The 10,449-nt window shown below is 33.4% G+C and overlaps 1 protein-coding gene across 2 annotated transcripts; it reads right to left on the reverse strand.

Annotated features, from left to right (window-relative positions):
- Positions 1-1,993: 1,993 nt before the first annotated feature.
- LOC132190192 (peptidase) lies at positions 1,994-4,525 on the reverse strand. Of its 2 annotated transcripts, none has more exons than XM_088510618.1 (3): positions 4,273-4,525; positions 3,865-4,173; positions 1,994-2,246 (listed from the first exon to the last, which is right to left on the reverse strand). In XM_088510618.1, exons 2-3 carry the CDS (start codon positions 4,104-4,106, stop codon positions 2,159-2,161), a joined length of 330 nt encoding a protein of 109 aa, XP_088366744.1. In that variant the 5' UTR covers positions 4,107-4,173; positions 4,273-4,525; the 3' UTR covers positions 1,994-2,158. The 2 variants fall into 2 exon arrangements, with proteins under 2 accessions (XP_088366744.1, XP_059461085.1); XM_059605102.2 differs by having other exon boundaries at positions 4,254-4,525.
- Positions 4,526-10,449: the final 5,924 nt, after the last annotated feature.

Consider the following 10,449-nt stretch of genomic DNA (forward strand, 5'->3'; position numbering starts at 1 on the left):
TATATATATATATATTGTTTTTAGCCATTTAGCCACTTAGAGTTCACTTCACAGTTCACGCCTCTCTTCTTCCTTACCCAGCCGCCGCGCTCTTTAACACACACACACTCTGTCTCTTTCTCTCTCTCTCTCTCTCCCTCTCTCTTTTTGTCTATACATAATACATATATGTATTGGCATTGATTTTGCTGAGGGAGAGGACTTTTGCTGGGTTTTGCTAAGGGAGAGGAGTTTTGGGTTGTTAATTTTGGGTTGTGGGTTTTGCTAAGGGAGATGAGTTTTGGGTTGTTCATTTTCTGGGTTTTGCTGGGGTGTTCTCTGCCATGGCCGAATGGTGGAGTTTTGGCCCTTTTGGGTTGTTAATTTTCTGATTTGATTTCATAGAGGAGTTTGAGTTTTGGTTTGGATGTTTTCTTGAGTGTTTGTAACAATGGAAAAACAAGATTGCTCTTGTTTGGAGAAGAGGATGTTCTTGGACTGAGATGCAAGGTTTTTGTGGCTGAGTCCGGCAAGAAAGTTGTTGGAGAAGGTGACCATGGTTCACGGCAAACATTATTCTTAAAAAATCGGTTACCAGACCGGGTAAAATTGGAACCGGCCGGTAACTGGGACCCCGGTTAACCGGGACCCGGTTCCGGTTGCCCAAAACCAAGAATCGGGGTATCCTCGTTCCGGTCTCCGATTTTGACCTAAAACCAGGAAACCGGACTGGGTTGATAGGCCTACCCTCTGGTGAAAAGCTAGTAATTCACCCTGGTACATGTAGAGAAACTTTCGTGAGTGCAGTGCACAAGTCCGAGGTTTACTCTATCAGGATGGATCCAAAGGGTCCTGCCTTGTCGAAGTTCCCGTCATAAAAAAAAAATAAATAAAAGACTTGCATAAGTGTGTATGTCCTAGTTAATCTAAACTAACATTGAACCTAGGCTCAAATAGAATTTGATTTCTTATATGGGGTCATTGCACACAAGTAAGAATAAAGATTTGGAACCTACTACTTGTGCATTGCATGGGCTTAATATAATTTTTGCAACCACAAAAATTCATTAGAACTTATTCTCACTTAATATAATTTGTGCATTGCATGGGCTGCTAAACGAACATAGCGTAAATAGTTTTGGGCCTAGTTTAGATTAGATAGATTCCATTCGAACTCATTTCATTTAGGTCAAATGTAAACATAAAATTAGGTTTGATTATTAGACGAGTTATAAATTTGGTTACCCCAGTATAAGATTTTATAAAACTTTATTTTGGTTATTTTTAACTTGTAATGAGAACATGTTAAGTGTTTTTTGATAAGTAATAATTTGTTAAGTATTTAAACAGATAAGAAAGAATTATCTTAGTAATGTAATAGATATAGCAATTAGCACGTAAAGACTTATATAAGTAACCCAAAGGGGTTAGCTCAGTGACTTTAAAGAGTAGACTTGGACTCTAAGATGCTCCTGTTCGAAACCCACCAGTGCTACTTCCCCTTCGGGGCTACACCCCCTAGTAAAAAGCTAGTAATTCACCCTGGTCCATGTAGAGAAACTTTTGTAAGTGCAGTACACAGGTCTGAGGTTTACTTTATTAGAATAGATCCGAAGGGTCCTGCCTTGTCGAAGTTCCCGTTATCAAAAAAAAAAAAAAAAAAAAAACAACTTGCATGAGTGTGTATGTCCTAGTTAATCTAAACTAACATTTAACGTAGGCTCAAATAGAATTTGATTTTTTATATGGGGTCATTGCTCACAAGTAAGAATGAAGATTTGGAACCTACTACTTGTGCATTGCATGGGCTTAATATAATTTTTGCAACCACAAAAATTCATTAGAACTTATTCTCACTTAAAATTGTTGCAGCTAAAACATACAAACACACTGCTGGAAACTAGGTGGTTTCAGATGACAACAACAACATGTTGATATTGTTGAGGCAGCTGTCATCTTCCTTTGCCCTACACTCGAATAACGTTTGAGTTATGATCCAATAATCCCCGTAACATTATAAAGAGAAAAAAATAAGGGATAACAATTTTGCAAAAACCAGCAGTCCCAAGCATAGTAGTTGGAGTCATGCAGACCCAAGAGTTACAATTTTGCAAGAACCGAAATAAGGAAACAATATTATATAAAGTTACAAACAGCACAAATTAATGTAGTGTACGTACTAGTTTGATACAAACGTCCACCACTTGTTCAGAGCTAGGGCATAAACTGTCGTATAGATAGCCACTCTCATATAATAGATCCTAAACCTGCAACAAAAGAGAGCAACTTCTCTAACAAATCAGTAAACATCGATCTGAGCATCCCTCATTATTGTTCTCTACTCAATTCTTCATCATCATCATTAATGGTTCCAATCGGTAATTTTTTGCTCGCTTTTGGTCATAAGAGTAATCCTTCACATACACCACAAGGATGACAAGCCAATCGTTTCATTGCATGCATGGGGAATATGTCTTTTTAGTGTAAAAAGAAGGATAATATTATAAATTGTCATTTAATTTTAATATTAAGATAATATTACCTCTTATTTTATATTAATTTGATCATCTCCAATTCATTTCTTTCTTAGCGTATAAGAAGAATTGATCTATGAAACCAATTAATGTAAAGGTAGCTCTGATAGCCGCCAGGGTTTGAGCCAAGAAGAAGAAGAAAAAAAAAAAATATATCTCTGGGAGATACAGAGCATGGGAAACAACCATGGTGGGCTCCTTCATAATTAATGGAAGGTATTAAATGAAGTAACAGCCAACCATTTATGTCATTTGTTTTGCAGGACGTGGGGCTCATTTGCTTACCATTTTTGAAGGGCGGGTTTAGAATTGTCGGTTCTTAGATAAAATGTGTGATTTTAAATTAAATCGTAAAAAATAAATTGTTTAAAACTGTGTTTTTTAAAAATTGCGAAATTGTAAGTAATGAGGTGTCTTTTTAAAAATGCACAATTTTAAAGGTTAAACTGTGATTTTACTAAATGTTTAATTGCGTTTTTAAAAATCATATTTTCAAATCGCACTTTTTAAAATCGCTATTTTGAAAAATGTTTTGCAAAAAATAAAAAACATTAACAAACAATTTATTTTATAAAACACTCAAAATTATTTTCATTATCATGTCAGAACACTAGCATCAACTTTTCTATAACCTATTTCTTTCCCTAAATATAGAAAAAATTTCAAAAAAATTACAAAAAGTTCACATGCAGCATATTCCTTGAACATTAGAAATGTTACAATGCTACACTTTTAGCTTCCCTATTTATTATTTTAATACAAAATATTTTTCTTTCTTTTCTTTTTATTGCCTTTCATTAGGGATTCTGTTGAAATTTTGTAAAAAAAATAAGAGTAGGTAGGAAACTTGTACTTTGTAAGGAAATAATATTTTAATAATATAAAATAGAGAAATGCTATGGGTCAATATTTTTTTCATACTTGGTCAATCTCATCTTACAAATCAGTTATTAGATTTGTAAACTTATGTGAATCCCGCATAAGTCAATGGTAGACCCCCACAAATTTAATGGTTGATCTATTGAATTTGTACGAGAATATAAGCCAAATATGAATAACTTACTGAGTCCTAATATTTCTTTATAAAATAAGATAAATAAAGTTATTGTGGAATGAAATTAGATAAAGAAGCAAAAATAATTTTGTTTTCTAAATTAAAATCCCAATAATACCCTTGGCCTTTAATTAAGCAGAGGTTTTAACATTTGTTGAAAACGATGACAATGGACGACCTAAGACACAGAAGCCGAGACTTTCTTTTCCTGTTTTCCCATGCTTTCTCACCAACCAAACAGAGCATATTGTTTAAAAAATAAATAAATAAAGCTGTAAAAATCAGTCAGAAACTAACCTCTTGGATCCAGATCTTTGAGCAATTTGAGCGGCCCTTTCCTCGGCAGTCATCGGAGAGGTCCACCTCGAGAAATCGCGATTGAAGTAAGCCCAATCCGGCAAGATCACCCCGGCAATTCCCAGCACACCCACCACGTAGGTGGCCACCATTTTCTTGAAGGACTGCGTGCATATCCCAACCACCAATATAATTGCGGCAAGACATATCAGACAGGATCGGAGTACGGCGTCGTTCGCCATGGGACTCGCAGAGGCCGAGAGACTCGATTGAAGAATGTCAGTTTTGAAGTATGAACAACCCCACAAGCTAAAGAAGAAGAAGAAGGAAAAAATAAATAAATAAGACGACGAAAGAATATTTAGAAATCCTAAAACTGAAGTAGTTACCGGTTGGGCTGGGCACTACATTAAATGTGAGCTCAACGGCTCTGGGCAACTCTTTAACTATTGCGTGACGCGTAATCAACCGCTGAGCTGTTGTTTTTGCAGTAGAGAAAGCAGAGGCATTGGATGGGGGGTTTACCGGTTTAGGGTAAAAGCCGTCATTAGAGTTCGCGTAATCTCTTGCCTGTACTACTCACCAAACCTTAACCAAACCCCTCGCGCCTTTTTCTGCCCCCAAACCGTCCCGAAAGTGATGACTCCGTGTAATGACAGCGGGATTGGGATTCACGAGAATTATCTGTAAGAATTGTTATTAATTTCTATTTAACTACTCAAAATATAATTTTTTTTTTCTTTTTTTTTATTTTAGCTTTTTAGCTACTAATTTTTTATTATACACTCTAACGCAATATTTATTTTAACTCTTCATATTAATTAAATATTATTTTTATCATTTTTTTTTCTTTTCCAGAGAGAAAATATTAAAAAATAAAAAAATGATAAAATATAATAAAATATTACTTAAAAAATTGTTACAATAAACTTTTATATTAGCAATTGTTGAGAAAAATTGTATTTTACAAGGACTGCCTAAGCAAGAAAATAAGGTATAGATGTTAAATTTAGCTAAAAAAAAATATTCAAGGATTGCTGGAGATGCTCTAATCTAATGTGAGAAATTTTATTTATAATTCATTTTATTGAACGTGTGGGTCTTACATGAAATCTTTCACATTGATTATAACAATTCAGACAAATAATTGTTGTGAATCATTATTTACAGGGGTGTGTGTGTTTTTTTTCATAATTGTTGGGTGCCTCCGGTAACTCTCTTTATCTTTGTATTTTTTTTATTTTCTAAAATAAGGTCAATTTATTTCTTTTTTATACTTACAAAACAATTTTTTTATTTTCTCTCACAAAAAATTCAAATCTTATTTTACCTTTACTTCACATCAATAACTTCTTATTAATATTGAAACAAAAAACCTTCATTTTTTTTTTTTTAACCAAATTTATAGTTGCAACTAGGAGTGAAAAGACAGTTACAATTAGCAGTTATTAACTAAAATTATTAACTATAACTACCTAAACAGTTAGCGGTTAATAACCTTAATAACCGTTTTTTTTTAAAAATAGTTAGAAAATTAAATTAAAAATCAAAACGATGTCTTTTCTATGACAATAATACCTTACTATATATAGATATATATACCGGTTAGCAATATTATTCGCCCACCTTTTCACCTCTCGTTGCAACCAAACCAATATGGCTATACCAAGAGCTATTTTTAGCCCTTGCCCTCCCTTGAAACTTAATTATCATTTAATTGACTACTTAGCGGGTAGCGATATTAACCGTCCTTTCACCTCAAGTTGCAACCAAACCTATACCAAGAGCTATTTTCAGCTCCTTGTCCTCCCTTAAAACTTAATTATCATTTAATTGACTACTCATACTTACGTGTTTCTTAAGTAATGCCATTTATATAATGTCACATAGATGTCACGTTAGTCAAACCTTTTATATTCATATTCTTTTTTTAACGAAAAGATCAGGTATAAAATATACAAAAGATTAGATAGACAATTTTTTTTTTCTTCAATTAGAGTTAATTTTACTATAATTTTGTAAAGCTCATTAAGATAGGCAAATGAGCAAAATATAGAAAAATAAAAATGATAGAAGGCCTTTAGTTTGATTGCTAGTTAAAGAAGATGCATATTAATTAGATAACAAATAGGGAAAATTACATTTTGCCGCATGAACTATAATACTATGGCACTTTCTTCTCATGAATTGTCAATTGTACTACTTTGCTCTCATGAACTACCATTTTGTGCAAAAAATTCCATTCTGTCAGTCAAAGCCGTTAACTCAAACGATCAAAGTGACGGTGCGTTATAATTCATGGGAGCAAAGTGACACAAAATGATGGGTTGACCATCTGAGTTAACAGCTTTGACTGACGGAATGGAGTTTTGGACACAAAATAGTAGTTCATGGGAGCAAAGTGCCAAGATGTTAATATGACAAAAGTGCCAAGATGTTATAGTTTATGAGGACAAAAAGTAGTTTTTACTAACAAATAATATGGCATAATATCAGAAAATAAAATAATATAGAGTTGTTCTATGATGTTTATGTTATTAAAGTTCTTTCAAAAAGCATAAATGAAATGAAGTAAATTGGGAAAAACTTCCGCAACACTTCACTCACCAGGTTCCAAACTGCGGCAATAATCTCAATTTTCTGTTAATTATCTAGATTTGGCAGTAGCGTCTCCGTCAACAAATAGCAGGCCTGGGATGGAAACTGAGTAGATTGGGCCTGAGCCCTGCTACCTAGATGGTGGTTCAATGGCCTGGGATCATTTCCATAATTTCAAACTGCAGGCCCAAGATCAAATTTACCATTTAGGGTACTGATGGTTCAATAGCTAAAAAAAAATTCCCAAAGTGGTTAGGTACATCGCAATTCGTACACGCTAGGATTAATATAAACCATCTCGGTTTCCATGATGTTTTAGTGGGGTTGAATCAAACTATAACTCAATTAAACTTAAAAAAATGCTTGCAGTTTTCACCGTTTAGGTTTCTTTTGTGTAGCTCTCATTGAATAGGTACTACTATGATCATGCCTAAGTAAAATAGCAACTATTGATCTCCACTGCCTGCCTTTTTTAATAGGAAAAAAAATTGCATCAAACTTAGTTAAAGCAATTGCTTGGTTTTTCAAAAGTCATATCATAAATAAATTAAAAAAAGAAGAAGGGTAAATTCACTTATTTCTATGAAGTTACGATCCTTTTACAAACACTCTCTCAATGTTCAAAGTCTCTCACTTTGGTGTATCGAATTTTGATTTCCTTCTATTTTTCTCCTTTCGTTACATATTACAGTTAAATCAAACGGTTAAATGAGTAATTTCAGTAAGGGTATTTTAGTAATTTCACATATTTTTCGTTAGGATTTAACAGAAAATACACCAAAGTGAGAAACTTTAAATATTGAGGAGTATGCAAAAGACGCATTACTTAATGGGGTAAGTGAAATTACCCCCAAAAAATTATTAAATCATAGAAGGAAAATTCATTAAAAATGTCAACCGGATAGAAGTTGGTGTGAAGTAAGGATCAAATTGTACGCATTACTATGGAGACCCTTTCAAACAGATTAGGCGGGGTGGCTCGCACTTAACATCCAGATTCGGTATAAATGTTTCTAGAAAACAAGGAAAGCCCCACTGTTCTTGCTTCTTTTTCTTTTTTTCTTTTATAAAATTATATATTGCACAAACACCAATGGATAATGTATATATCATCCATCGTCTTCACTTCATCTTGTTTGAATTTGTTGATTGACTTTAAGAGTTAACAAAAATTGAAAAAAGTTAAATTGGCGCCGGCGGGCTAACTAATTGTTACTGCTATGCTTTGATTGGACTTCAATTTTTTGTTGACTATCACCGACTCGATAATTAAATATGGGTTTTGTTGGTGCTGAGATCTTGTAAAATTCTTCTAGTCTCTAAATGTCAACGAGCCTATTATTAGCATATTTTCTTCTCTCTAGCTTGCTAGGTACTACAGTTTCTAATACCTGCTTTGGGAATGTCTTGATTGGGGGAAGATATTCGATTATGGGAGTTTTCAGAAATTTAAATTATTTTGGCAGAAGAAAACTCAAGATATATATTGGGCAATATCTGTTATAGATGTGCGAGGTCCAGTTGGCTCCTAATGAATTAGTTCTACCCTTCTGAAAAAGATCCATCCAGGCAATATTGGGCGTGATTGAACTGAGCTATCATAGTATAACACAAAGTCAATTAAATCTAGCAAAGTCCTGAGATTAGGTTAAGTACCCATGAGCAACACACACAAGTTAATATTTGAACTTTCATCAGTGATCGATATATATATACATATTAATTTCAACCCATGCAATAATGATGCATATATCCTTAGATCTGTGACGACCCATGTGCATATCATGTATACAATAACAAATGCAAGTCCCCCCCATGCACCATCATCAATACATCTGACTTATCTTTAACCATTAATTCTCATATACTGTCTGGGAAAGATTACATCTCCCGACATTTCCCTCCCCCACCCTTTATTAGTTTCAACAACGTACGACTATTTTTGTTTGTGGTTTAGATCTAGATCTTAGATTTACTTCAACATTAATTTCCACCTACACAAGTCACATGCTCCTCCTCAACTATCTCCGGCCACCTATCCTTCCACACCGACGTCCTTCATTACAGCACATGTATGCCAAGTACCACGTGCCGCCACAGTGTGTATGAGCACTATATGTGCCACAGCCCTAGCCTTTCTTTTCTTTTTTTTTTTTTTGGGGTAGATTTAACAAATCTTTACCCCTACTCCTTTGGCTCTCTTTCGATTGAGCTTTTTGTTGCAAATAAGACTCTAAATTAATTAGATCTGAACCTCAGATACACCGACTTTACAAAGTGAGGACTCATTATCTATTTGTAAATATATCTCTTAGTTTTCGCATCTCTTTCTGCAACTAGTTTGAAATTAAGAATATTTTGTTAAAGTAATGATTAAGTGATTAAATTTATCTCTTCCTATAAGTTTTAGAATGCCATCAATGAGTAATTACACCCTAATTAAACTTAAACTTTTAAGATAATTGGTAATTTAACACATTTTGGGCGCCATCAATGACAGTCACAAATTTTTATCATGGGCTGATACAACTAGTTTTGTTACCAGCTTTTTTCTCACATCCTTCTTCTATCTTGAGGATCCTCTCCGAGGCTAGCTAGCTGTAGTATAGATTGTTGCATAAATAGTGTTATTTTGCTTCTTTTATTTTTATTTGGTTTCAGATTTTTTTTTTTTTTAAATGTTATGCCGTTATAGTTTCTTTTACTCATCTATATATATAACAATAAGAGAATTTTTTTTTTTAACAAAAAACAAAAAACTGGCCGGGTTTGATATCAACAGTAAAAAATGTTCAAAGTATGCAGGCAGGGTCTTTTGTATGAGAAATATGTGGACATAAAGAGACATAAACGTGGCGATATATTTAGACCAACAAGTAGATGTCCTGTCCCCAAAGTCTAGGTTTTAGATGTATTGGTTGGAAACCTATATATTGAAGCAAGCAAATCAGTTGTTTATCTGACACCACAAACAAAGATCAGTTTAGTATGAATATAAAAACAAAACAATTTATCTGACATCAGAGACTCCTAATTAATTTATTCAAATCTGTATATGGTCCATCCGACAAGGAACCTTGGCTGAAGGACCATAATCACCGATTGTCTTCGTGTTTGAGTATGAACCGTTTACTAACAAATTGTAAGTAGATGGGAAAATGAGGGTTTAATTACATCATTTCATATGACTCACAGGAAAAAGAAAGAAATGAAGGTTTATAAAAAAAAAAAAAAATTGGCCTCTTTCCGTTGGCAATTGACACTGACACTCCACTTAAATAAGAAATTAGGTTTGAAATTTTCTAGTTGTGAATTAAGCTGTAAGCACCATTTTGAAACAATTTTGTATCATCCCAAATTCCAGATGGCTGGCGCCTGCCACTACTGTATGATGGAAATCAAAACATGTTTTGGCCTCGATCGTTTCACTAACGTTTTTTGGACGGCGATTTTAGGGCCTGTCTGGGATTGCGTTTGAGAGGCCTGAAAGTGTTTTTAACATTCAAAAAGTCCGTTTGAAGAAAAAAGTACTTGTTTGGTAAAAAATTAAAAGCACTTTTAAGAGACCAAAAAACTTAAAAATGGCTAAAAAATACTTTTGGCAAAAACTTAAAAATAAAGCTTTTATTCAAAAGCTCTTTTTGACTTTAAAAAGCTCTGTTTTTCAAACGCAATCTCAAACAGGCTCTTAATCATGTTGTTAGGGGCTATAATAATAGAGGTATTTTATGATTAAAATACCTTAGGATAATATGTTATCTTTATAGATAAATTAAATATTAGAGATAAGCATTATCATTAGTATAATTTAAATATTAGAGATAAGTATTATCAGTAGTTTATTCTAATTAGTCTTTTATTTTACTATACATTGTAATCGTTTATTTAAAGACATCAAGCTCATTAATAAAAGGAATCAGAAAATTAATCATAAACATTGAGTTTGAAAAGGGTTTTTTAGGTTTCCTCAAAATCTAAAAGGTCTAG

This window comes from Corylus avellana, chromosome 9 (genome assembly GCF_965113065.1).
Source record: "Corylus avellana chromosome 9, dhCorAvel1.hap1.2, whole genome shotgun sequence".
In the NCBI taxonomy this organism is placed as follows: Eukaryota; Viridiplantae; Streptophyta; class Magnoliopsida; order Fagales; family Betulaceae; genus Corylus; species Corylus avellana.

What these genes read in the sequence shown, in the direction of transcription:
- LOC132190192 (XM_088510618.1), bottom strand. Translation starts at nt 4,106, where the DNA reads ATGGCGAACGACGCCGTACTCCGATCCTGTCTGATATGTCTTGCCGCA. An exon ending in CAAAGATCTGGATCCAAGAG is followed by an intron (nt 2,247 to 3,864) that starts GTTAGTTTCTGA and finishes CTTTTGTTGCAG; the next exon opens with GTTTAGGATCTATTATATGA.